Source organism: Nycticebus coucang, chromosome 21 (assembly GCF_027406575.1).
Source record: "Nycticebus coucang isolate mNycCou1 chromosome 21, mNycCou1.pri, whole genome shotgun sequence".
Lineage (NCBI taxonomy): Eukaryota > Metazoa > Chordata > Mammalia > Primates > Lorisidae > Nycticebus > Nycticebus coucang.
Window position 1 is genome coordinate 63,717,481 of NC_069800.1, and position 27,923 is coordinate 63,745,403.

The 27,923-nt window shown below is 49.9% G+C and overlaps 1 protein-coding gene across 2 annotated transcripts; it reads left to right on the forward strand.

Annotated features, from left to right (window-relative positions):
- Window positions 1-5,312: 5,312 nt before the first annotated feature.
- Window positions 5,313-26,467, forward strand: EDN3 (endothelin 3). Of its 2 annotated transcripts, XM_053574171.1 has the most exons (5): window positions 5,313-5,760; window positions 6,312-6,621; window positions 21,728-21,904; window positions 23,014-23,115; window positions 24,804-26,467. In XM_053574171.1, the coding sequence occupies exons 1-4, from the start codon at window positions 5,712-5,714 to the stop codon at window positions 23,096-23,098; spliced, it is 621 nt and encodes a 206-aa protein (XP_053430146.1). In that variant the 5' UTR covers window positions 5,313-5,711; the 3' UTR covers window positions 23,099-23,115; window positions 24,804-26,467. The 2 variants fall into 2 exon arrangements, with proteins under 2 accessions (XP_053430146.1, XP_053430145.1); XM_053574170.1 differs by lacking the exon at window positions 24,804-26,467 and having other exon boundaries at window positions 23,014-23,258.
- Window positions 26,468-27,923: the final 1,456 nt, after the last annotated feature.

Genomic DNA, 27,923 nt, shown 5'->3' on the forward strand with positions numbered 1-27,923 from the left:
GAGCAACAAGCACGTTCCAGATCTTTTTTTCTCTGACCCTGGAAACAAAAGTTCAGATAGTTCCATGTAAGGCCCTGAAACTAGCTACTCGGCGAGGGGAGAACCCCAAACCTCAATAACAACGAGGCACCTGCACTCTATAAATTCCTCTGTTTTTAACAACCGCTTCTTTTTTTCTTTTTTTTTTGTAGAGACAGAGTCTCACTGTACCGCCCTCTGTAGAGTGCCGTGGCGTCACACGGCTCACAGCAACGTCTAACTCTTGGGCTTACGCGATTCTCCTGCCTCAGCCTCCCGAGTAGCTGGGACTACAGGCGCCCGCCACAACGCCAGGCTATTTTTTTTGTTGTTGCAGTTTGGCCGGGGCTGGGTTTGAACCCGCCACCCTCGGCATATAGCTTCTGATGTTTAATATTGGCAAGGTGCCTGTGCTCCATGGTGTGTGTAAGAATCTGCCTGTTCCCTCTTGCAGAGGTGCCTGTGCTCCGTGGTGTGTGTAAGAATCTGCCTGTTCCCTCTTGCAGAGGTGCCTGTGCTCCGTGGTGTGTGTAAGAATCTGCCTGTTCCCTCTTGCAGAGGTGCCTGTGCTCCGTGGTGTGTGTAAGAATCTGCCTGTTCCCTCTTGCAGAGGTGCCTGTGCTCCGTGGTGTGTGTAAGAATCTGCCTGTTCCCTCTTGCAGAGGTGCCTGTGCTCCGTGGTGTGTGTAAGAATCTGCCTGTTCCCTCTTGCAGAGGTGCCTGTGCTCCGTGGTGTGTGTAAGAATCTGCCTGTTCCCTCTTGCAGAGGTGCCTGTGCTCCGTGGTGTGTGTAAGAATCTGCCTGTTCCCTCTTGCAGAGGTGCCTGTGCTCCATGGTGTGTGTAAGAATCTGCCTGTTCCCTCTTGCAGAGGTGCCTGTGCTCCGTGGTGTGTGTAAGAATCTGCCTGTTCCCTCTTGCAGAGGTGCCTGTGCTCCGTGGTGTGTGGCCTTTCTCCACTCTGACCTCTGCTTCCATGGTCACGTCTTCCCTGACTCTGCGTCTCCTTCCTCCTGCTTCTAAGGACATTTGTGACTACACCAGGACTCCCCTGGCTCACTCAGGATAACCTCCCTCTCCAGGTCCTTCTAGGCATGTCAGATGACATGTGCACAGGTTCTGAGGGTCTGGTCCTGGGCATCTCTGGTTGGGGGTGGGAGCATGGTTCTGCCTATCTCAAAGGTGGGCGAGGCTCGGATTGGCTAGTCCCGAGTCACATGCCTGGGCCTACAGCCTCATCCTGACCACATGGGCTGAAGGTGGGGGTGATGCCCTGGGGTCAAGGTAGTCCCTTATCAGACTTGCAGGGACGGGATGGTGAGTAGGCCACCATAGCAAACGTCTGCAACAGAAAACACAGAGAAAAACTTTGGGACTGTTTTGAACAATTTTTGTTAGATTCCCTGACACATTTCCTTTTGGGACCAGCCTGTTTCTTTTCTCCACTGAGTGAGTTTTATTGGCAGCTCTGCCTTTCAGAGTGATCAGTTCACGTCGCTGGGAACTTTGCATGCAGTGTATGACTTTTCTAAAGCACAGAATTGGGAGCTTGCTGCCTCCCCAAGTGCATCGCAGGAGGATCTGCGTGGTGAGGAGGCCACACAGCTAGGACTTCAGCAATATGGAAAAGCACTTAGTTATCCACAACTCCTGAACAAGGCCGGAGTTTCTGCTGATCCTGGTGGGAGAGGGGAAGCAATTCCAGGATAATGGAAAACAACATAATGTATTACATTACTCTGCCTCAAATCCCCTAAATTTAAGGGAAAACAATCTTGAAAAGAATCATAAGCACATGAAAAGGCAACTTGAGGGGATGTTTATCTAATATAAATTGCAATATTCTTAACGGCGAGGTTTGGAATCAAAGTGTCAGTGAGCTGTAAGATCTCAAAGTAACAGATGCCCATCTGCTAAGTTGGACAAAGTTGAGAAAAAATGAAGACAAAGACCAAGCCAGGAACTTGGCCAAGGCCCAGCAGGGTCCCGCCATCTGATTTTTTTTTAAGGGCACATTTTAAGGGCACATTTGAGAGGCAGACGAGGAAGATCAGGAGCGTTGGTGGACTTCAGCCGAGGGACCCACCGTTCCCTAGTGTCCTCTGCAGAGGACACACGTGGTCATTATTCCTCTTCATGACCTTTTATCAGAGATTATGGGAATAAAGGAACTAGACAGATGACAATGACGCGTCAATGACATGAAGCAGGCAATGGGGACAATTATGAAGCAGGGTAGGAGCTCAAGAGGCAGCGCTGCCTTGTTGTTTTGGCCCCGTCCCCGAATCACGGTGGAATCTGAGTCCCAGCTTTGCCGCTTATTAACTGCACAGTCACAGGCCAGTTACTTTAATGTGTCGGAGCCTCAGTTTTTTCGTCTGTAGGATGGTGATAATGTTAGTATATGTATTGTGGAGTTGTCCCGGGGCGCGGCCATGATGAAAACTCTGCCCGCTGGCTTGCCCCCAGCCGTGTGCCAGGCGGGTTCCTCTGCTTAGACTGGAGCCAAGGAGGATCCACGGTTTTGTCGAGTCTCCAAACCAGCTTTACAATAAAGTACTTCATATTAATTTACCTAAGTCAAGAAAACTAATTTTCTTAAATGTAAATTTTCTGAAGTTAATAGGAATATAATTTTCCACATGTTGAAAGTTCGATTCTATGGCTGACTCAGGCTCTAACTACTCCCCCTTTCTACAAAAGGGGAGTTTGTTAGAGTCACACCGAACTGCGTCCTTCTCCTGGGCATACTCAGAGGACTGGCATAGAGTGGAAAAGGGGAGAACTTTATCAGTGTGCGTCAGTGTTGTTGAGTGTCGCAGCCAGGGACTATCTGAAATCATGGTGGTTGGGTTGCTATAAGAATGAATGAAAACTCTGCCTCCTCTGACCACCACTGCCCAGACTTCTTCTCTTCACACTGTTTGGCGCCTTCTCGGCTCACCCTGTGTCCTTGGTTCTTTATCCCTGAACTTCCTCGAGATGTCAGTAGAAGATCCTGAGGTCAGGGCTCAGGGCCGTCCAGTCATCAGCCAGCACCCATGAGTGCCTGAGACAATGTTTTCCAGCGAAGACAAGTGACAGCCACTTCTAAGCTACTGAAGGCAACAGTCCCAGCGAGTGGTCCACACAGCAAGGACGTCTCTGAACATATAGTACCAGGAAACTACCTCCTTCTTTTTTTCTCTTTTTAGATGATTTGTGTATTTTCTATTTCTCTTTAGCCACCCTTCAAGCCAAGCTTTTTTTATTTTGTAGGAGATGCATATTTTAATTCCAAAGAAAGAGATAATAATTGTTATAATCTGAATGTTTATTTTCACCACATTTATCTGTTGAAATCCTTATTTTTTTTTCTATTTATTTATTTAGAGACAGAGTCTCACTGCATTGCCCAGGCTAGAATGCAGTGGCCTTAACCTAGCTCACAGCAACCTCAAACTCCTGGGCTCAAGTGATCCTCCTACCTCAGGCTCCAGAGTATCTGGAACTACAGGTGCCCACCATAGTGCCCAGCTAATTTTTCTATTTTTAGTAGAGACAGGGTCTTGCTTGGTTCATGCTGGTCTTGAACTCCTGAGCTCAAGCAGTCTTCTTGCCTTGGCTCTTCAGAGTGCTAGGATTATGCGTGTGAGCTATGGAGTCTCGCCCATCTGTTGAAATCTTAACCCTTAAGGTGATGGTGTTAGGAGGTGAGGCCTTTGGGAGGTGATTAGGTCATGAGGGTGAATCTCTCCTGAATGGGATTAGTGCCCCTAGGAAAGAGGCTCAAGAGGGTTGCCTTGCACCTTCTACCATGTGAGGACACAGTTGGAAGATGCTGTCTATCTACCAGAGCTAGACACTAAATCTGCTGGCACCATTATCTTAGATTGCCAAGACTACAGAAATGGTAGACACAAATTTCTGTTGTTTATAAGCCACCCAGTTTATGGCATTTACTTACAGCAGCCCGAACAGGCTAAGATAATCCTAAAATAACCCAAATTCTAGCCCAACAGGAACAGAAGATATTGCCAGTCTTGATATTTCTAATTTTCAAAGCAGTGAGCACACGGAAATTAAAACAATCCCTTCCCCACCAGCAGCATTTGTCCTGTTAGGTGGCCAATGACCCTCTGAAAGATGGCACCATCCACACTCCATCCTTTCTGCATCTTCACTTCATGGGACTGGGCATAATGGAAGGGGGATTGGGAGATGGAGAAACTTAAGTTATTGTCTTCAATTCTGGAAGACAACTCTCCCAAATTATCCCAAATTCATTGGTATACAACAACCATTGGTTATGCTCATAGATTCTGTGGATGGGAAATTCAGACAGGGCACAGCAGGGCTCAGGGGGAAGACAGACTCATTCATTCACAAAGAAGTGGCTGACGTTGGCTGGGAAGCCACTGGGAGGCCTCAGTTTCTCTCTGTGAACTCTCCATTCGGCAGGTTTGAGCTTCCTCACAACATGGCAGCTGTGCTCAGAAGACAGGTGTCCCAGCCATCAGCCATGTAGATGTTGTAACACTTTTTATTACTTGCCTCAGACGTCTGCTGCATTCTCTTTTTAGCTGGTGATTAAGGCCAGCATGGGGGCAGGGCTAGTATTCAACCCCACCTTTAATGGGAAGAGGGTCAAAGGATTTGCAAACATGGTTTAAATCGACCCCATCTCCTGAGAATGAGGAGCAACTCCAAGGCTTCCGTATGTTTATCTGAGATGAAGATGGGAAAGTCTTCCCTGCACAGGCCTGGGAAGGCTATGAGGGAAATAGGGGGTGCTGGGAGGCCACATCCCATTAGGTGGATAGATGAGAGAATGAACTTGGCCTTTTGGGAGAGGAATCTGTCACTGCAGCCACTCCACCTGTACAGGGGCCATGAGGAAGTCCTGGAGCCTCAGGACCGCTAACACAGATCTGTGTTGACTTTGCTCTGGGCCACTGCCCCACCCAGCGAGGCTGAACACCTGGGAGAGGTAGGGAGACGCTGGGGCCTCTGAGTCACGAGTGTAAAGTACACCAGCCTAAGGTGTCATTAGGTGAACATACCCTTAGACTTGAGATAAAAGATAACCCTTCGGCATAGCCATTTATCATCTCTTGCTGCTCTTGCGTGGGGGGCTGGAGGAGGCTGCAGGTCCCAGTGGGGTGGGGGGGGCGTGCGAGTGTGAGTGTGCCTGCGTGTGTGTGTGTGTGTGTGTGTGTGTGTGTGTGTGTGTACCCGCGCGCCCCTGCAGCCTTCTGCAGCTGGCAGCTGTCTCGGCCCCCACCCCACCCTACCCCACCCCACCCAGTCGCTCTGCGCCGCCCCCTGCCCCTGGCTGTCCCGGGTGCGCCTCAGGCCGCTGTGCTCAGGGCTGGGCCAGCTCCCCCAAGCCCGTGCCTGGGAGGCGACCCCCGGTGCTCCTTGGGTTCAAAGGCCCCGCGAGCAGCTCCAGCCCCTCTGGGGGGCGGGGAGGAAAGGCGGGTGGTGCGGGAGCCAGAAAGCCCAAGCCCACAGCCGGCCAGTCCTGCGCAGGGATGGGCAGCGCGCTCTGAAAGTTTGTGACGCCCCAGCCAACTTGTGGCTGGAGCTGGAGACACAGCGAGCGAGCGACCAGCCTCGAAGGAGGGCGAGGCCAGCTTTGCCCCGTGCCGGTGCCCTTTCGCGGCCAGGAGCGGCCGTCCTCCCGGCCAGAGCTCCCGCGCCTGATCGGGGTTCATGGAGCCGGGGCTGTGGCTACTTTTTGGGCTCACGGTGACCGCCGCAGGTAAGCGGGCGGGGCGCGTGCCTCTCCTGGCGGGAGCGCACACAAAAGGACCCAGGGGTGGAGGGACTGGGGGCGCCGAGAAGGTGTGCGTGTGGCCGGGAGCAGACTCTCCCTGGACTCTCCACCCCTGTAGACGCCTGGGGGCGGGCTGCGGGGCAGAGCGGTGTGTAAGGACTACCCTGCGGGCTCTGAGGCTTGTAGCCCACGCACTGCCTGGGGTCGTGATGCCCAGACAGACTGGGTCATTTTTTCACGAAATTGGGAACTTCTCAAAAAGTTTCAAACTATTCAGAGACTGCACGAAATGCTTGCAAAGTTTGGGAAAGGGCACAAAATGCGTGCAAGTTTTTCATGAGTGCAAATAGCTTGCAGACTTTGCAGAGTGACAACAACTTGCAAGCATTTCATAAAGCATGCACTTAGCTGTGCACATCGCTTTGCAAACTTTGCAGGAAATTTTGCTTCTGTAACACCCTCCTCAGGTGTTTGGGGTGGTAGGTTTGAGAGGTCTGCACACTAGGCTCAGGAGCCCTTCCATCTGCCTCCTGCAGGGTTCATGGCTCACCCCCAGCCTGGGGATGCTGGCAGGAGTGGCGTCCTCCAGGGCCCCCCTGCAGCCAGATCTGAGGAGGACCATGAAGAGATGGGGCCTGGCCCGGGTGACAGGACTGCGGCTCCCACAGCAGTGCAGGGTCCAAGCCCTAGCCCTGGGCAGGAGCAGGCACCCAGTCAGGCCAGGGACCAGGAAGCTGAGAAGGGCTCTGAGCATCACAGATCCAGGCGCTGCACGTGCTTCACCTACAAGGACAAGGAGTGTGTCTACTATTGCCACCTGGACATCATCTGGATCAACACCCCTGAGTAAGTCAGCCTGCGTCACATTCCTGGGACGACCCCGTCCCACCCCAGCCCAGCTAGGTCAGCCCAGAACCTGCCCTGGTACAGCCTTCAGCTTCTTTTGGGGTCTCCTGCCAGCTCAGGTCCCTCCTGCAGGTCAGGGGTGTGACCCCTATCCCCTCTGAGGACCTGGCCCAGGAGAAACTTGATCCCAGGTTTGGTGTGGGAGAAAGGGGGGCCCTCTCTGAGTGAACCTAGCTGGCCAGGGGGATTAGATACCTGAGAAGCCTCTTTCCTCTCTTGGAAAAAGCCCCTGAGTTTATTTCATGCTCCAGGGGCTGAGTGGGGCTCATAGCCATGCTGGCCCCGTCACAGGCTCCAGGGAGTTTAAAATTCCTTGAAAGCAGCCCTTTCTCCACGGGGACTGAGTGTGGGCTCAGCAGAGCCCAACAAAGCCTGCCCAGTCGGAGGGAGAGTCCACCAGGGTGGGCTCCTTTCCTCCCCCCAGGCCTTTCTGGATGCCAAGGCAGGGTGGATGCTCGATGGCCCACCCCTGGGTCTTCCCCAAGCTGTCTCTAGCCACCCATTGCCACGGCCACAGAGAACCCCATTCCCCAGACCTTAAGAACTCTCTGGAATGCAAATTAATACATTCCTTTTGGAAAGATGTGTGGAGAACACTTAGAGATCTAAAAATAGATCTGCCATTCAATTGTATAATTCCTCTACTAGGTATATACCCGGAAGACCAAAAATCACATTATAACAAAGATATTTGTACCAGAATGTTTTTACTGCAGCCCAATTCATAATTGCTAAGTCACGGAAAAAGCCCAAGTGCCCATCGATCCACGAATGGATTAATAAATTGTGGTATATGTACACCATGGAATATTATGCAGCCTTAAAGAAAGATGGAGACGGGCGGCTCCTGTGGCTCAGTGAGTAGGGCGCCGGCCCCATATGCTGAGGGTGGCGGGTTCAAACCCAGCCCCGGCCAAACTGCAACAACAACAAAAAAATAGCCGGGCGTTGTGGCGGACGCCTGTAGTCCCAGCTGCTCTGGAGGCTGAGGCAAGAGAATCGCGTAAGCCCAAGAGTTAGAGGTTGCTGTGAGCTGTGTGACGCCATGGCACTCTACCCGAGGGTGGTATAGTGAGACTCTGTCTCTACAAAAAAAAAAAAAAAAAAGAAAGATGGAGACTTTACCTCTTTCATGTTTACATGGATGGAGCTGGAACATATTCTTCTTAGTGAAGTATCTCAAGAATGGAAGAAAAAGTATCCAATGTACTCAGCCCTACTATGAAACTAATTTATGGCTTTCACATGAAAGCTGTAATCCAGTTATAACCTAAGAACATGGGGAAGGGGGAGAGGGAGGGGAGGGAGGAGGGAGAATGGGCGGAGGGAGGGTATTTGGTGGGATTACGCCTGAGGTGCATCTTACAAGGGTACATGTGAAACTTGGTAAATGTAGAATATAAATGTCTTAACACAATAACTAAGAAAATGCCAGGAAGGCAGTGTTAACCAGTGTGATGAAAATATGTCAAACGGTCTATAAAACCAATGTATGGTCCCCATGATTGCATTAATGTACACAGCTATGATTTAGTAATAATAATAATAATAATCATAAAAAGAACTCTCTGATTATAAAACATAGCCTGGGGCCTCTCCCCTCTCCTGAGGCCATGTGCACAGAGTGTGGCTCTGCTGTGGGGAGGACTCGATGGGCTCATTTACTTCTTCAGTGTGTTTATGGAGCCCTGGTGTGGAGCCATCGCCTTGCAAACAATGTAGATGGCCTGCCTATGCTGATCACTAACCTTCTGGGACTTGCTTTCAAGATCTACACACCTACAGAGTTTCAGGAAGGCGAAAAGGGACCACATCCTCTCAGCTCCATTCCCTGGGCATTCTTGGGATCTTCTGGAACTCCTGCTTGTATCCTACTAGTGAGTCTTAGATGGGAACTTGGATTTGGTTGTAAATACAGATCTTTGGCCCAGAAAGGCAACTTCGCCTGTGCGTGGGGCCAACTTGATTCACATCCCTCAGGGATTCCTTTATCCACAAGCCCTCTGAGCCTTCTGGGTGATGCTCGCTCCCCCACCATGTTCCCTGGGCACGTCTAGAATGAAGTGCAAAGGATGTGAGGGGTCCATTGTCTTTCAAAGCAGGTGATAAGACTCTCATCACATCCTGGTCGTTGTGCCAGGATGGCAGACAGGGGAGTACTCAATGTGGTGCGTGCCCTGCTTTCACCTTTCACTGTCTTGAAATTCTTGATGCTTTTTGAACCAAGGACTCCACATTTACTTGTATCCTGGGCCCCACACATTCATAGCTGACCCGGACAGCTTGATGTGCCTGCCCAGCCTGCGTCCTCCTGTTGTCAGCCCACGATAGGAGGACGGGCAGCCCTCCTGGTTTCATTCCCCTTTGTGGTGGAGGTGAAAGTGACGTGTACTGGGCTACCAATGATCACCTTCTCTTCTCTGCGATCAGTGTCACTTTCCTTACAGGCCTCGTCACCCTAACACTTGTCCTTTCTGATTCTCATCCTTCTGGTATCATGAGCTGACAAATTAGCTTCATAACATCGAGGCACCGACAGTGAGCAGGACTGAGCCCTTGTCTCAGGAGACTCCCGTGAGACTCCCAGAGGAGGAAGAAGACAGTGGATGAGGGGCCGGGCCCTGAGGGCCATCTCAGCCCTTTCCCAGTGCCCCAGGCCCTGAGTGGCGCTGGCTAGGGAGGAAGCATTTGCGTGAGCCACGTCCTGGAGGCTCAGCAGACACCCTGCCCTCTGCCTGAAATCCTGTGTCCCAGTTTCAAGCTGTCTTTTATGGCCCCAGAAGCATCTTTTGACTTTTTCCAGGGCAGGCAACTTCCTAACTTTCCCCCTGAAGCCTGATTTACCTTTTCCCCTCTTCTCTCACCCCGAGTTATTTTAGACACTCGGAAAAAAGGATTAAATCTGGTGTTTGGGTGTCCTGTGAGCTACATGGGAAATGAAAATGACGATAGCCAGACTTGAGTGTCTTGAATTAGACAAGCAGAATAGTTTCTACGAGGAAGATTGGATGGCCTCCCTCCGCCCTTCCTTCTTCCCTGTCTCCTTTCTGAAACTGTAGGTGTGTAGGTTGATCTTTTGCTATCTTTAAAATAGAGAAGGCTTAAGTTTGAGAAAATGGGTTCTGGTGATGTGGAACATGGGCCTGGGGTGAAAATACAAGAATCTGAAAAATTATCAATTGAGCTGAAGGGGTGGGGGCAGTGGGTGGCGAGGTCTTTCCTAGTGGTTCTGTCCTCCCTCCATTCGGTCGCAGTCTTGAGACATTCTCCCTCGTGGCTGCCACCCCGTTGTCAATAGCATGCTGACCTCCCTCTCCAGACTTCTCCACCAGGGTGTGGCTCCCTCCCTGTCCTTATGACTGGCTCCTCTGAGAGACTGAGGGAGCCTTGATCCTCATGCCAAAATCAGGAGTCTTGAACTCTGGGAGATTTTCACCTTTTGGTGACTTTGTTCTGTTGCCCCTTCTGTTGCATGGAGAGAGAATCAGTTTTCCTGCTTGTCTCTGAAGGGCATCTGAGCTAGGTCATGGATGCTACGTTCAAGGACTTAGGATGCTGCAGGTGTGGTGTGGGGAGTTGCTAAGGAGACCCACTCTGCTCTTCCTCATGCAAAGTCAACTGTGTTGTTTCAACTTGAAAGAATACTCTCTTCAATACCTTTCATCTGGAAGCTCTGAGACTCTTCAATTCTGCCGTGGGCTCCCCCACTTCCTCACTTTCTCCCTCCACCTGAGCTGGGTCGGCCCTTCCTTTCAGCACTCGTCAGGTAACAGAGGCTTGGTGAGTGTGAGTTGACTTTTGGTTGAGTCCTACTGGCTGGCTGTTCTTTCCCACCTTTGCTGTTACCAGGGTTTCAGGCTATAGACGCCTCACCTACATGTGTCTTCCTGCAGGTGTGTGTGGATGTGCGTATTTTTATGGAGGGACACTACCCATAATTTCTATCATATCCTCCAGAAAGTCTGTGGCCCCAAAGAGGGACTGAATCTGTCCCTTGGCATATGTGCTTCTTGTCCCTGTGGAGGTAGCAGATAATCAAGGGACGGTGGGATTGTCACCAGTGGGGAGACTTTCCTCTCCCATGTTAGGACCCCCAGGCTTCTTCTACGCCCAAACAACCCCACTACTGCCAACAAAAGCAAAACCCCAAATCAGAGAAAAACACATCGCATTGCATTGTCGTGGAAAACTTGCTGGGACTAAGATAACAAGGGAAGAGGTGGGGGTCCAGAGGGCTGTGTGCTTGAACTTTTTGGGTGGTTCTCTACGAGTATGGCTAAGAAATGGGGTGTGCTAGTAAGTAGTGGGGGACTGTGTTAGGGATCTCCAGAAGGACAGGCAGGAGGACGAATGTGTGTCGCTGTGTACCTATGGATAAGAGCCGCAGTTGCCAGGAGACAAATTTGGCTCCTCTTTGGGGCTGTTTGGATGATATGATGGAAGTTACAGCCAGTGACTCTCAGGAGGACATGGATGGAGAGAGAGAAAGGGAGATTTCAAGGAACTGGCTGACAAGTCTGAACTCTGCAGGCCCCTAGGCTGGAAACCCCAGCAGGAGTTGAGATTACAGCTGTGAGTCGGGAAGCCGGGAGGCTGCACTCTTTTCTGGTCAGAGACCTCCGTCTTTTACGACTGATTGAGTGAGACCTCCCCCCATTCTATAGGGTCATGTGCTTTGCTGATTTAAACATTAATCACATCTAAAAAATACTTTCACTGCAACACCCAGATTGGTGTTTGAGCAAAGGACAGGGCACCATAGCCTAGACAAGTTGGCACATAAATTTAACCATTACAGGGCCATGCTGGCCCCTCTGGACTGCAGAAGAGTGAAAGTGCATCAGATGGCTGACTGAGCTGCAGGACCCCAGCAAAGAGCCCCAGTGTGTTCCTCCCCACCCCGAGAACTGAAGGGACTTGCCATCTGCTAATCTTGCCAGAGACATATGAGAGATTTGTGATGGTTCTGTGGTGGCAACCGTGTTTTCCAAACAAAAAGTCTGAGCCATATGGGCTGACAAGTGGGAATGCATTTATATAAGGGGCAGGGCAGGATGTTTGAAATCGTGACTGTGGCAGAAAATCTGGGATCTACAATCCCCACCCATGGAGAAGGCTCCAGAACCCAGGAGTTTGTGTCCTGGATGTGACTCTCTGAGTGGCCTCGGGGCAGGAGGTGCCCCCCACCTCTGTGTTCATCTGTGTTGGAGACAGATGTCAGCCTGACTCCAGGACACTGCCCTGCAGGTCTCCTAAGTCCTGTGGTGTGATGGGTCCCATGGTCTGGTGGACCGGCTACGATAGAGACGGCCAGCCTGTTCCCAGCGGCTCCAAGGCACACCATGCTTACGCAGCCCAGCAGGAATGACATTTGTTTTGAGTTCTTTTCTTCTTCCAAAGAAGCAAAGAGCAGGAAAAAAACCAAAACAATTAATAAAACATTTAAACTTGTATTCTACTGCAAAAAAGGCAACATCACACAGATTCTGGCTTTGCCTACTGTGCTCTTCAAGAAAGGCAATTTCGTTTGTTTTCAAGAAGAGAAATTCCAGCTTTTATAACATCCCAATGTGGGCTTCGGTGCTGTCCCAGGTGACTCCTGTGCTCATTCAGCTTCACTTTTTAGTTAAGTGCTTCATCTAGGCCAGCCCTTGGTGGGGATCTGGGTGAGTGATGAAAGATATGGTCCCCATTTCTGACTGATTTAAGGATGGTTTTGTTCTTTTTGATAGTGATTACACACACACACACATATTTCTTTGTAATAATACATTTGCCCTTTGCAAGACTTTTTTTTAATGCCCGGCTATTTTTTTGTTGCAGTTTGGCCGGGGCTGAAGTTTGAACCCGCCACCCTCGGTATATGGGGCCGGTGCCTTACCCCCTGAGCCATAGGCACCGCCCTGCAAGACTGTTTTTATAGAAATAAGCTAACACAAGAGCGAAGTCCAAATCTTTGGTCCATTGCACATCCTAAATTTTATTCTGGAGACAGCACTAGCTTGCTGAGAACATTTCCCGTTAGCCCTCAGTGGGACAGAGGGGCTTCTTGGGTGGGTGTTCCTAGCAAGCCAGGTTTGTCTCAATGTCCGAGATGCTGGGGCCGAGGGTGTACGTCTGAGGGAGAGGGTGGGAGACTCAGAGGTCACGTGCTCTGTTCCTGGTGTGGGATTTTATTATTCCCGGCTGCTGAGCCATGAGCCCGGATCTGTCTACTCTGGTGCAGTTACCAGGGCTGGGTAGAGACAGGAGACAGGTCTGCTCAAAGCCATCCCTTCTTGCAGACCTGGCTTCAAACTCATCCTGTCCTTTGGTTCAGAGACGCATGGTGGTTATAGAGGAGCAGATGCTGGGACCCCTTCATCCAAACTGCACCTGCAGTGGCTAGGAGCTCAGCCTCTGGGCTCACATGCACCTGCCACTTAGGAGGTATCACGCTGGGGCCAGTTCTTCTGTCTGTGAAGTGAAGGAACAGAGTACCCCACAGGAAGGTGTCAGCAGGGGACTTGAGAAAGCAAACGGGGAGCGCTGTGGTGGGTAGCACGGTGCCCAGAATCTAGTTAGCACTCCAACCTCCAGCCCTGAGGACACCTTTCCTGGGCCAGAGGTGGTCTTCCTGGCAGGCGCCGGCACTCTGTGGCTAGAGCCTGCCCACTGGTGAGCAGAAAGTTCTTTCTCAAGTGCTGCTGAAGTCCATCTCCACAGACCATCCTGCCTCAGTCTGACTCAGCCCCCTAGAGTGCCCTGTAGCAGGCTGCTCCCCTCCCAGGCCACAGCCCTCCACACCTGATGTGTGTAATAGGGGGGACAGCCTATTAGCACCCAATTAGCAGAAGGTTTACAGACCCTGGGAAGAGGCTGCCTGGCTCGCTCTGTCCCTGATAAGCAGGTTGGTAAAGACATCTTGGCCAAAGGTTGTCGGGGCTGGGCTGAGATGTAGCTGGTTCTGCCCTGCCTTTCTGGTTTCCCCCAGCTTCCCTCTTACATTCACAAATGATCAGGATGATCACACTGATCAATGATCAGGATGATCACCATGAGCACATGGTGCTCTCTGAGGGCGCTGGCCAGGAGATCCCTCTGTGGAATGGGAGGCATGGGAGGTGACTGTGGTTAATTCCAGGGTATCCAATCAGGATAATTTGGGTGATCTGCTTAGAACCTCTTTGTGGGACACCTTTGTGAAATCCTTGCTGGGGGTCTGCTGCCTTCTTCTGTCCCTAGAAGTATATAATGCTGTATAATTGGTAGCCAAGCACACCATGGGGCCCCAAGACTCTCCTTTCCCATCTCACCCAGCATTGCCCAGGACCTGAAGCAGGTGTCAGAGACTGGGAGTCACCAGGAAATACTGCAGACACCAAGTTTATAAGAAATGATTCATGATGTGCTTTTGAGGACATGTGAAAGAAGTTGGCATCGCGGACAGAGTGAACGTGACCCTGAGCATAGGCCTGATGGTGCACAGCTTTATGAATTGTTTCCTGCCACGAGATTTTTCCATCCTCTCCGTGGAAATCTGGCACGCTTTTGGATCACAGTTTTGAGTTGGAAGAGCAGATTTCTTAGATCATTTGATGGCAAGACACTTCTTTAAAACTGGAGAGACTTGGGGATAAACTTCCGAGTTTGTTGGAAAGTTTGGTGGCCCCCATGGGGACCTTCCTGTTGGGTCCATGAGGGCTGAATGTCCCTCTTTCTGCCACTGAGTCATCATGAGGGGGAGCGTTGTCCAGGAACAAAAACAGGTGTAGACATCACTGCGATGCAGATGAGCTCTGCTTGAGAGAAGGAGGGACTTGAGGCTGGGAGGCGGTTTGATCTGTAGCAAGAACACTTGGTACAAAGAGATCATGACCTGAGGGACCCTAAGAGAGAATTTGGATTTCTGCTAGATGAAAGAGCCCACTGCTAGGAACTTGGCCTTAAATCTGAAGTCAGATGAAAGGCTCTGACATGTCTGCTGCAGTTTATTCCTGCAAGAATTTAAAACAAAGGAAGCTGGGAGAAAAACAGTGACCTTGCTTTATAATTCCAGCTCTCTGTCCCGCGCCAGAGCTGTGGCTCCTCGAAGGGATCTGTTTCATACCTCGGGGTGACCCTGTCTGAGCACCGCTCAGCTCTCGAGCGTACGGGAGGCCGACTGGCTCTGCTCGACATGAGAAAGCGACCTGCTCTCAGCCCATGTTGTGTTTCAGTTGAAAATAGAGTCCCTTAAAATGAGACACGTTCGTCACCTTTGGGAAAGGCATCAAATAAATGTTGAGTGTGGCTGAGTGCCGTGAAGGGTGGCTTGCCATGTGTGTGAACTGCTTGTCCAGACACAGTTCTGGGTGCTCCTACATCCCAGTTCACCCACAAGTCTCACAAGTCCAGGCAGCCATGACAGGGCCTCTGGCCATCCTTCTCATCTGCCCCAGCTCAGAGCCTCAGGAGAGCCAAGCACTTCTGGGGACTGTGGGGACTGGCAAAGGCCTGGAGGCACAGGCCTCCTCCCGGTTCTGCCCTTCCCAGGGCAGCTTAGTGGGAGAGTTTCACAAACAGTAACTCAGGACGGAGCTGCTAGGGAGCACTGTGCCCTGGCCAAGTAATGTAGAAACCAGAAACAGATTGGTTGCCTACAAGTCAATGAGAAGTGTGCGGAAACAGAGACAGCATGAACGGCCCATGAGTGGACACTTTCTTCCCAAAGCTTGGGGTGTGTAAATCGTCTTTACCAAAACTCAGAGCGAGTGCATGAGAAAGCGGAGGGCTATGTACCTTTTCTGGATTTTTATGAATCTGATTACCAAAGCTTTCTCTCAAGGGCTAAATAGGGCGAGTACGACCTTTCAGGAGGTGCCAAAACGCAGGAGGGAAAATGAGTAAACTATAATGCAGTAGTCTCAGAAAATGAAAATGGCCCCAAACCATAATCAACAAAACATCATTATTTTTACTAAACGTGGGTTATGACCCTGCGTTTGCTTAGCTTGCCTCACCCTAACCCCAGCCTGGCCTCCTGTTTGAGGGGAAAGCCTGCACTTCTAACAGGGACTCCAGTCACCTTCATTTGAGGTACGTGATGTCTATTGGAGTTACTGACACACACGACTGGGTTAGGTGGGAAACGAGGATCTCTCTGCTCTCCTTGCCACGCAGAGCAGAGGTTTAGTTCCCAGAGATCATTTCCACAGTTAACCTGCATCTCCTGAAAATCAGCAAGGGCGTCTTCTCTTGCTTGTGTGTGTATTTTGGTACGACAGTGTCAGCATTTTTTAAATCTCTCTACAAATTCCCCCCAAAATACCTGCTTACAAAAATACCTGCTCCCTGTTTCCCCTCTTCTGTTTCCACTGCTGGGAACTATTTTGAGCCTCATCTGTCTGCAGCTTTGCATAAAGTTCTAACGAGGCCGTGCCAGATAGACGTGGGTTCCTCATGCCTGCATTCGACCTGGAATTCACTGGGGGTCACTGGGGCTTAGGGAGAGAAACTCTAGCCTAACTCATTTGATGCATTTGGGCTCTACCGGGTGGATGGGATTCTATGTATAACATGGCTTCATTCCCTGCGGATTGGAGGAGTTTAACACTTTTTTTTTTTTTTTAAAGCTGTAACTCTTGAAAATCCTATTCCACAAAACAAAAACAGAGGCATTTTTCTGTTCTTCTTTCCTTTGACCCCTGGCACTTCCTTGAAATACCTTTCAGGGCATGTACACCTGTGTTAGGGAAGAGGCCTGTGTTCTGATGACCTGATGGGATGACAAATTCTGTGGTTTTGAGGTTACTTTTAAGCTAGGCTGTGCAGGAGTGGGCCATGTAAGGGGGTAAACTGTGTGGGCTGAAACTTTCTAAATACCACTGGTGAGACCCTGAGAAGCTCTTAGCTTTTGGGTGGGGCCTGGGACCCCCATGCTGAATTGTAGTTTTATTGCTGGAGTGGGGGTCTGGGACCTTCTGCAGTGATTGTGCTATTGGAAGATGCTCAGGTGATGGCAAGGGGATTTAAGAATCTCTGGGTGGACCTTTGGAGAGACCCAGTGAACCCTTTCAATGTCCAGACCCAGAGGGAAGGTGCCCACTTGGGCCTCTCTGTGAGTGAGTGACTCATCCCTTGGAACTATCAGCCTGGATCTGTTGGCCCAGTGAAGCCTCTGGTGTTGATTTTGATGCCTCTACCATCTGGGCAGTCTGGTTTGGCAGTCAAGGTGCCCTTGTGGCCTGCAGGAGTTACTATCAAAACATAGTCCACTTGTGGTGATGATCTAGGGACCCTACTCTGTCTTGGAAACACCCTCACAGATGGACCGACTGAGGCCAAAATAAATAGAAGTCCATAGAATTAGTGGAGAATTTTGTACATTTGGGACATGGGGTATGGCTTGGAAGTGATGGCTAATTTAGGCCACATCCCGTCCTTCATTCATTCATTTCACAGATACTTATTATTGAGATATTAGGTAATAATTGGCCACCCATCCTGACCAGACACTGAGTGAGCTGCCAGGGTGAGGAGGTGAGTGGGGCAGACACAATCAGTGACTCCAGCTGGACAAAGTCCCACCGTTGCCGATATTAGAAGAATGCGTGAGGGCCAGGCCCCATCGTGGGAGGGGATCCCACCTGCAACTCGGAGGTCACCACCCTCCTTCTTAGGTCTGCTCGGTGAGGCTTCATGCTCAACATTCTCTTTTGAAAATGTATGTGATATTGCTAAAACCTTCGAACCGTTATGTCCTGGATGATCCCAAAGGTTTTGGGGGGAAGGGCAGGGGTGAGGGATAGAGTATCCTTTTTAAAAGTTAACAATCAACTCTCAGCACCTTAAACACTGCTTTTGATATTTCCAAATGCTCTAGAATCGTCAGCTCTTAATTAGGCTGCAGGAGACAACTTTCTCTGGTGGCGGGAGATGGCAAGCTGAGCAGTCTGCCTTGGGGTCCTCCAATTTTAAGCTATGAGGATTTTCTGCAGCAGAAGTAAGGCTAAAAATTGCCAGTTCACTGTTCTGATTGTGTGAAGCACAAGGTCTTTATAATATTCTTTACAACAAGAAAATGAATGTGGGGAAAGGGGATCTGACTGGCCTGGCTTAGGTCACCTGACCAGCCCCCAGGCAGGGGAAGGTGAGGACCTCACTCATGGGAGAGGGATAATTTCCCAGGGGAAAGATGGAAGACTGGATTCTGGGAGACAGAAACATCAAATGCTCCTCTGGTCTAGCTAATTCCTTCTCCAGGCCCTGAGAGCAGTCCTTTTCTTTCTGATCTTGTTTCCTTTCCCTCCATGCTCTCGTACATGGTGAGTGCCCAGTGGGTGTTTGTCAAAGTGAAGGGCCATTTTCACAAGCCTTTGAGCATTCACCCACTTCCTACAGTTCCTTCCTCCTGCCTTTCTCATTAGAACAAAGCTCTAGCAAGTTTAGGTTACGAAGATAGTAAATGAAGGTGGCTGACATTTTCTTTCTTGCCCAAGAAGACATTTCGAAGCGTAAGAGAGTTGGTGAGTGGTGCTAAGGAAGGAATTTAATAAAAACTGAAGTTGAGCTGCAGTTAGAAAGTGCGAAGTGGTTTTTCCAGGGGATGGTGGGAGAGGGTATCTGATGACCCCTGGTGCCTGGAAGCTTAGGGCTGCCTGCTGACTGTCTGACGGGGGAATAGTTATTTCTCTTCCCATCGGCCACAGGGCGAGTCCAGAGAGGCACACTTTCTGTACCGTACGTCCCCTGGGACCAAAGGCAGCACCTGCCTTCTCTTTCCCATTTCGGAAGGAAAACTGTGAACAAAGGAAGTAGATCATCAACTTGATGTGTGTTCTGAGTGTGAAGTCAACACGTTCTATGTGCTGGGGGAGATACTCAGCCAGAATGAGGGCTTTTTAAAATTACAAAACAATTAAATCTATAGGGAGAAGAACAGTATCAGGTACTAATTTTGTTAACATATCATATAACCTATTTGGCTTCGCTTTATGGGACAGGCCACTAACGAGATGGGGAGTTGTAAACTCAGGTGCTCATGCGGGCTGGACTCGTAATAAAAAGATGGAAGAGGAGAGGGCCGAAGTCGCTGGGAGTGGCGGGGGCTGGGGCCACGCTCAGCTCTGGACATTACTGCCCCTCTGCCGTGGTGGAGTGTGGGCCTGCTTAGCACAATTTCCAGTTATTCAAGGAAAGCTAGAAATGGGGATGTTTGTGTGAAATTTCCAGATTTAATAAAAAACTGTATTGATTTGACAACCCTGACAAAGCACCAATCTGCTAACCTCTGTGCTAGATGAAAACTTTGTGTGCCTGTGGCCCCTCGCCTCTCTGTGCATGACCTTCCCTCATGGTCTGATCCAGTGCTGGTTTGTTGAAAAGCATTCAGCAAATATTCGTTGAATGCTATTTAAAGGAGCAAAGATGAAAACCAGGTTTTCAATAGGAAATGACAACTCGATAAACTTTCCTGAGTCTTTAAAATGTGGTCGGTGAAGCTTCTTTTGCTGTTTCCCGGCTGGTGTTTGTGAATAATTGTATCTTTCCTTTCAGCGTCAGGTGTAGGAACTAGTTATCTGATCAGAAAGATGGCGATTGTTAATGCATTTATGAAAAGGCAATGCAGAAGTTAAAAGCACTTACAAAAAAAAAAAAAAACACACGCCACACTTCCTTATTTAAAAATTGCTTGTAGAGAGAAATAAAGTGCTTTCTGCGTGATGCTGCAGATGACGATGTGAGGGGTTTGGGAGTTCAATGTGGAATATTATTTCTATATGACATTTGGGAAAAAGGGAAAAATTTGAAACACTGCGATAAATAAGATTCTGGCATCACTATACCAATCAAACTCACATTTGTCCAGGTAGGGGGTAGAACTCTTTTGTTTAAGAGGTTATCAGATTGATTTAAAGAAACTGTTACCATTTTAGACCTGTAAAGGAGGCGGACTCAGTTGTGAACTCTTGTTCCAGATTCTACAGTGTCAGGGTGGGTAGACTCTGCAGAGCTCCGGGTTCCCCCAGCAGTCAACCAGCAGAGTGGGTGTGGTGAAGGCCTGGGACGTGGTGGGAAGGTGTCTGGGCCTCAGCGCTGTGGGCAGGGTCAGGGGCTGTGCATCTCAGTAAACATGCCGGGAAACTGCCAGGGCTCCTCTGCACACTGGCACTTTGTGCCCGGCTGCTGGGAAAAACGTGTCTCCGTTAACAGCTATGGCAGGGCCTCGTCTCCTGCTTAAGACACTTAGAGTGTTTTGCCGAGGTTGAGAGGCTCTATACGCGCAACTGCGCAATCAGCTGACAGCAATTTCAAAATTGCAGGCCTCGCTGTTGATGGAAAAATGGGAGCGTTGTTATTCCTTGTATGTAATTTTCACCGAGAAATGGGGGACTGGATTTAATGTCAACACTTAGAGATTTAATGTGGCCCTATCACTGGAAAAATACACCTTTAGCCAAATCCCACCTCATAACAATATCTGCATTGTCTTCTTGCCCCCTCCGCACCCCCCAGGGACTTCCCATTCCTGAGGTACACAGGGGCTCGAGACAGGGCTCAGCTCAGAACAGAGCTGGACACAGCTTTCTTTCTGCACGTCCTGACACAGACCATAGACCATTCAACAGTGGGGCCACTGCTGTCAGGAGGCAACCCCCGCCCCCACCCTGTGTTGTTTCCCAGAAAACCTGGGTGGGGAGCATGGGGAAGACAAGAGGACAGTGGGGCTGGGGCAGGTTTTCAGCTCTCGTCTCTCATCCGGCAGGGGGGAAGGCTCCCTCCAAGCATGTGGACATTGTGGGGTGCACCCCACCATTTGTCCTCACCACCTCAAAGAGGCTCCCCGGCATGTGTTTCAAATGAAAATAAATTCAATTTTATTTTATTTTAAACACATAGCCAGGATGTCAGACTTCTTTTGAGGTGGATAATTGGTGATATTCCATGGGGTTCCTAGGAACCAAGGTGGTTCATCTTTGGGGACCCACAGAAAAACCAAGACTTATTGGAAAAATAGCTTTTGCCACGTTAAGTTTCTGCTAGTTATTAGTAATTTCTCCCTCGAATCATGTTCAGTATAGTTAATGAATTAAACATCTGCTTTTAACTTTTTCCCACTGGATGGCTCCTTCCTTCTCTGGAGAGCAATGGTTTAGATGTCACAAACTTGAGACCACTTTGAATGTGCATTTCTCTGAAAAGTGCTGTCACCCTGTCCCCAGCGCCAGCTATAAATGTAACTGGTAAACAGTTTCAGACTTTTCCCAAGGCCAGCTCTGCCCTCGGCTGTGTTGCCAGGGCAGTGGTGATGCCTCTCAGAGGGTACAGAGGGTTCCTTCTGAAGTTTGTTCCTTTGAAGGAGTGACTTTTAGAGGCCAAGAGAGGCTGGGATGTGTCTCTGGTGACGGGGACATTTGTTGTATTTTCATCATCACAGACTGCAAGGCCTGCTGTGCACACAGGAGAAACTCAGTTCAAGGCCAATTAGCCAGGGACGGTTCAGGCTATCGGGTTAAGTAGGTCCTATATGGTCATGAACTGAGGCTGGCTTGCTGGTCAACCCAAATGTTCTTGCCACAGGAAGAAAACCTCCAGACAGGGCACTCCGGTTGTTCTTAGTTATTTCTCGGCTTTTCACAAGGGGAGATGGGGGCACAGGTGGCCCTTTCAGAGCTGAGGGGTGAGATCTGCCCCTGGAGGAAGCCAGGCCTGTGTGGCCTGGGCTGGAGCAGATGGGAACCTCACAGACCTGCATAGACAGAGCTCCGAGCCCTCGGGTGGGTGGGTGAGGCCCAGGGCCTGGCAGGAGCCTGCACGTGCTGCACACCCTCTGGGCGTCCACTCGGTTCCCAAGAGGGCTGGCTGCTGCCAGGCGACTGGTATCGGCGGGTCCTCTGTCTCTTTCCATGCAGGGGGTGGGAGGAAGCAGGGGGTATACAGGTCCCTCCAGAGCCTTCCTAAGACCCGGAGCTTCATGGGGAGGGAGTGGACACCAGTTCTGGGGACGTGTCCAGCCACGCCGTGGGTGGTGCCCTGGCCCAGGAACTCAGTTTGTGCTCACCTCACATCACTCTATGTTTTGCAGACAGACTGTGCCCTATGGGCTGTCCAACTACAGAGGAAGCTTCCGGGACAAAAGGTCCGTGGGGCTGTCTTGGGGGAGCTGGCAGCCGTCGGAGCAGACACACATGCGGTGTGAGTGTGTGGGGCGAGAGGACAAGGCCTGCATACACTTTTGCACCCAAACCTTGGATGCCAGCAGGTACAGCATCTCCAGTTCTCACGTGCAGATGATAACCGCCCTATCCCCCTGGGGGCAGAGCTAGGCCCTGGGCTTCTTGAAGGGGACTGCAGGATGGGTCAGCCATGTTCTGGTAGCTGAGATCCTGTGGGCCAGGGAAAGGAACCACGGAGCCCAGAGAAGATCTGGACCCTCTGCTCCAGAAGCGTAGGGGATGGGGCAGTCTTGCCCCCTTGCTGCCTTCCAGACAGAAGCCACATTGTGGCCACAGGTGTGTCTGGTCTACAGACATGTTTCTTCTGGCCTGTGCAGCACTTTGCAAAAATATGAGCAAGTTGTCAACAACAATTTAAACATAGAAGAATTAACCCCTCACCAAATGTGAATATTTAGCTTCTTCAAAAACAGTGCATGGGACCATCTGGTCTCTCACTGCCCTATGTTCTCTGCTGACCAGTAGAGGCTGGAACTGGGTGGTGTCCCCCCAAGTTTGAGTGAGACACGCAATGTCCATTCCCCTATGTTACTCATTTATCCTACTTTGTGGCCACCAGAGGCCCTAAGTTTGAGACCCAGTGGTCGCCTCCAGCTGCCTTAGGGAAGCTCGTAAATCACGTCTAACGTCATGACTGAGCGGACCCCAGACCGGGCCCAGGGGGGCTGTGGAAGTGTGTATTCACTTAACAGGTATTCTTGTTAATTCCTCCTCTTTTTCTTAACTTTGGGCCAAGACTCATCAACCCAGCCAGGCAGTTTTCAAAACCTTTTAGAAACTTTCCCGGATGTGACTAATTTCAAGGCCCTGGAGCATACAAAAGGAGCATAAACAGAGCTCTCAACAAGGCAGGTGCCATAGCAGTCAGGATCCTGGGATTTGCTGTCTGCAAAACCCAGTGTTTACTGCCCTTTCGTTCCTCCTTCTGGGCTTTTTACCACTTGGTGAATAACTGAGTGGGGAGCAGACGCGGTACCTTGGTCAAGCCCACCCACTGAGCGCTCAGCCTTCGTGTCCTTGGGGAGTGCGTTGATGTGCTCAGTGGTGGGGAAGACAAAGTCAGAATTTGACACAAAAGAACCCAGCCACATGGAAATGCAGGTTGATTCATTAAAACCGGCTCTCTCTCCCACAGCAGCTCAAGGACAGCAGCAAAGCCAGACAAAGAAAAGGAAGAGGAGAGGAGAGGTGCAGACGGAGGCCTGCGGCGGAAGATGTGACGCACCGTTCCTCCGGGGTCAGGGCGGCTGCAGGGGGAGGCAGCTGTCTGCTTGGGGGCTCTGCACTCACAGGCTGTGATGACCTGTGGTAGCTTGTCTCTGGGGCCAGAGGAAGCTGAAGCTGTGGATAGCCTTTGCCACTTCCCTGGCCCTGGCCAGCCCACCCTGTGTCCTGGCCCTCGCACCTCACAGCCCCGAGGCTGTGATGTCCAGCCTGGACAAAGCCTCCAACCACAGAGCTCCTGTGGGCCCATCTGCCCAGGCCCATGCTCTGCCTCTGCTTCCAAAGCAGCAGAGACCTTCATTACCTCCACCCCCCAAATCATTTCTTGTTTTCAATGTCTGATTCTGGACAGAGGTCAATTACATAACTTGGCAGCAGGTTCACCCAAGTCCCCGGATTTGTTTTATTATTATTTTTTAACCCGCTTGTCTTTTTTATATGAGAGTTCCTGAAGGCTTCCTTCAGTCAAACCGGGTTTGTTTGTCATCCTATCAGTCAGAAACCATTATTAATGACTCACCTGCACATCTGTGGTGGCATGGTGATTTATGTTCATAATAAGAGCCTGGAGGTGGCTTGGGTTCCTACAGGGACTGATCAAGGTAAGATTAAACCATGCTCAGCACACAGGAAGCTTTCCAGATTGGTGGCAGACCGCTTCCAGTAGTCCGGAGAGGGATCTGTCAGCGTCCGTAATGAAAGTGGAGAGGGAGGAGGTGGGCGAGGTGGCAGAGAGCGTGAGTCAGACCCCAGCTGGTCCCCACTCTGCCTCTTAATTCTTTTGCTCTTTCCCCCTTCATCATCCTAAACCAAAACTCCTCTCAGCGAGGGCGGGATGCATTAAACTCATCCATCCATCGCATCGTCTGTTCACTCACTTACGCATTCATTCAGCGAAGATTTGTTAAGCACTGTGGCCTGCTGGGCACTGTCCTAGGCGTTTGGGAGATGGCAGGGAGCAAGATGAAGAGGCTGCCTTTCAGCTTGAATAGTGGGGAAGCAGGCAGCAGACAAATCTGCAAAATATAGTGAGATGTGCAAAGGAGAACAGGAAAGCCTGGTGGGGACGGGAATTGTTAGGGTGGCTGCAGTTTGAGGTGGGGGTGACAGGGCAGGCTTTCTGACTGGGTGACCTGAAAGATGTTGGGGCTGAACTATAGGGAGGAGTGAGGGAATGGGGGTTCCGGCAGGGGAAACAGTATGTGCAAAGGCCCTGAGGTGTTCAGAGAACAGCCAGCAAAGGAGCCCTGCACAGGAAAAGCACATAGATGTTCCAAAAAGGCAATCAGTGTCCCAAACGCTGGGGCCTCCACAGGTGGACAGGGCTCTGTGATTCATATAAAACTCTCGTGAGAAGCTTTTCTTGGGAAGAATGTCTTTTGTGAAGCCCAGGTCCTTGCTTTATTACGAGATTCAAGTTAGTAATTCCCAGAGTCACATCTCAGAGTGAAAACAGCCACCATCCTTTGCTTGTGATAATCAAAGATTGGGCCAGACTGTGGCGGAGGTTGGGGGGCTGTGGCCGAGGATGCTGGAATTACTCTTTTCACACCTCCGGGGGCAGACAGCAGACTTTGAAATTGCTGAGAAGCACCAGGGAGAGGGTTACAGGTGCAGGGGAGGAAAGGGCCTTTTCCCACTTTCTGGAGCTAGTCTTTCCTCATATACCACTTTTTCTTTTGCCCCCTTACCCCAAGATAGGGTGAAGTCAAGGACAGACAATGCAAGTAGGCCTTTAGACCTCCACCCAGCAAAGCTGGTGCCCCACAATGGACTTCACCTGCCTGCCCAGCCGCCTCCTTCTGGAAGGAGCCCCCTTCGGAGAACAGGCTCAGCGTCCTGTTCTTGGGAGGTGTCAGCCTCTGCTGTGCACAGTTCAAACTTCCACCTCTTTAAGGACAAGGAGTGAATTTTCCTGGGGCAGAAGACCCTCCGCTAGAGCCCCCACTTAACAATACCTCCCACTTTGAGAATGCCCAAGTCCCAATGGCCCCAGTTTCCCTAATGGTTAAAATGATCCCAGATGTGCCCTGAGGCATGACGCCCATGGCTGCTCTCCTTACATGCAAGAAATTGTTTTCAGAGAGCTATGGCAAGTTGGAAAGCCACTTACTGGCTTTTGACATGACATCTCTTGGAGAATAAGTGGACTCCAAGCTAACTCTTTGTAAATGTAAACACACATCCATCTCATCATAAACGCCAAATGCCTATGTGGCAGGAGCCTGCCTGCCTTTCTGTCCTGACCTGGGACAGACCCCAAGGTGAGAGTTAGTGAGGCTGCGAGGCATCTGTTCCAGACACGAGTGTAGCTGTTTAGGAGTTTATAAGTTTGAAGCTTATAGGATTTAGACAGAGAAATTTTCAGCTGTGCTTTGTACCCACCAAAAAAAAAAAAAAAAAAGAGGAAGAAAAAGAAACCTTGATGTTTGTGACAAGAGAAGGAGAAAGTTAATATCTGCTGGCTTTGAACTCTGGGGCAAGCAAGAGCTTGTTCTTGGAAAATTGACTGACCTTTCGTGTCCTTTGCAGACACCAGGCCTGTGCACTATGGTGAACTCAGGCCTTGTTTGCAGGAAGCTGGCTGTAAAGACAGCTCCAACTCAAGGCTATTAGGTTGAATATTTGCTGTCATGAATAAATGTGGATCTTTAGGGAATGGCTACAGAATAAACCAGGAACACAAATTCTTTGTAAATTATGTAAATTCCTATTTATCTATATAATTAGCAACAACTGGGAATTGTAACGCCTGACAGTTCGAAATCTCGTTCAGCTGTGCTCTTCCTGCTGTGCCGAGCTCGCTGTGTGCGTGGAAATGTGACTCTGCTATGCAAAGGCGTCCACGCAGAGGATAGGTTGCCCACCTCCCACTAGCCGCAGAGATGAGAGCTGTTGTTTGAGAGCGTGCCAAGGGCACTGTATGGGGAAGTTAAGATGGTGTAGGGTGGAATGTTGGCCTTAATGAAATGTTAAATTCTCCATGAGTATTTCATAAGTTATTAAAGTATAAAAGTGAATACCTATCATGAGGAAATGAAAGCTCCTGATCTGCTGGCAGGATTCTGTACAGTTTAGAGAAGTGATTATTTATTGTGAAACTGTTCTCTTCTTCAATGCCTTTATGTGGACCTGTTCAAAGTAAAGTCATTGTGTGTGTGTGTGTGTGTGTGTGTGTGTATATATATATATGTAGATACAGATTTTAAATTGTGTTCTCAATCCAATTGCATATTCTTTAGTGCTTCAATTACATTTTACAAACACATACACACTTGTAGCACTGCGGCAAGGCGGTATCTCAGAGAGAAATTCATTGTGTGAATGCTCAGAAAATACTTTCAAATGCATAATAAAAAAATCAAGTTTGCTCTGATTCGTGGGTGTTTTTCCTTGATGTTGCTGTATGCATGCTTGTAGGTTAACCTCTGGAGTTAGGACTGGAGGAAGTTATGTTTCAGGAAGTAGAATCCATCCAAAGTCAATTCCAGAGAGGGATGAGGGGCTGCCTGAATATTAGGGAAGGAGCCCGTTTGGGGACCACGCCAGAGGATGAAACGTTTGTTCAATGGCCGTTGGGAAAAGAGAAATTGTGGGAGAGAGCTGGTTACTCCCCTGGCCCGCTTGTGCCTTCCTGGAAATGTGGAGGTTTCTGTAGGGCCTGCAGGGATGGATGGCAAGGCCACCACAGAAACCCAAGCAGAGAGCCCGGAGTTGCTGCTCGGAATCATTGAGAATTATAACCCAGAAGCGACCACGATTGCCACATTTTTAAGGATTTAAGACTTACAAGACATCTATGGAGCTTGGGGGTATTAGGAAGGAGTGGGGAGTTCTTTGTTTTCTTTCTTTTTCTTTCCTACCTTTTAAATCAAGAATCAGAAGCAGGGGGTCAGACAGAGGCCCAGCTAAGGAGCAAAAGGAAACGCAATATTCTGAGTAGGTCTGAGCACGAGCTAATCTGAGAAAACCCAAGAGCCTCTTATTTTAATTAAACTCATTTTAGAGCTCGACTTTGATGAACTGAGAGAGTGGGGTGCTCATTTATTCTGCAGGATGTGAAGTGGCACCTGCCGCTGTGTTCCCCCGAGGCTCTCACAGGGCCCAGGAGAGCCCTCAGGACGCCACCAAGGCCGGGAGCAAAGGATGACGGCAGAGGTGCTTCAGGAGCAGTGGGCATTCCAAGCCCCACACAGGGCAGATTTTCCTGGCATTTGGGTCCATGGAGTTGTGCACAGGGCCAGCTATGGAGCTATTATAGGCCCCTGGCTCAAAAGAAGGAAGAATTTAAAGATGGTGACAGCAGAGCCCTCATGCACAAGGGGCCCTTCTGAACATGGCCTGGTTCCCTGGCCCAGTTGCCTGCCAGTGCAGCCCAGAACAAAGGGCTGCTGGGTGTGGAGACCTAGGTTTGCCACCAACTCCTTTGCGAGGACCAACCTTAAACCCTCTCAGCCTCAGTTTCCCCATTTATAAAATGTGTGTGATACTGGCTCTGCCAACCTCATGGCCTTATCAAGAATATCAAGATGTTCAAGACTTCACATTTTGCTCTGAGATAGCCACCAGCTCTCTCTCTCTCTCTCTCTCTCGTTTCTTTTCTTTCCCTGCACTAAATACCAACCGGATATTTATTTATTTATTTCTCTCTCTTTCTTTCTTTTCTTTTTTTTTTTTAACTAAAATTTTCTCATGGAAGCATATCTTTGAATTTAGAAGGAACCTTGAAGTAACACGATGTGATTTATAGAATTTGTCAGGATAGTTCATTTTCTTCCTCCCTGGAAGACATATGTTCTCCAACCTCCAAAATACTTAGAT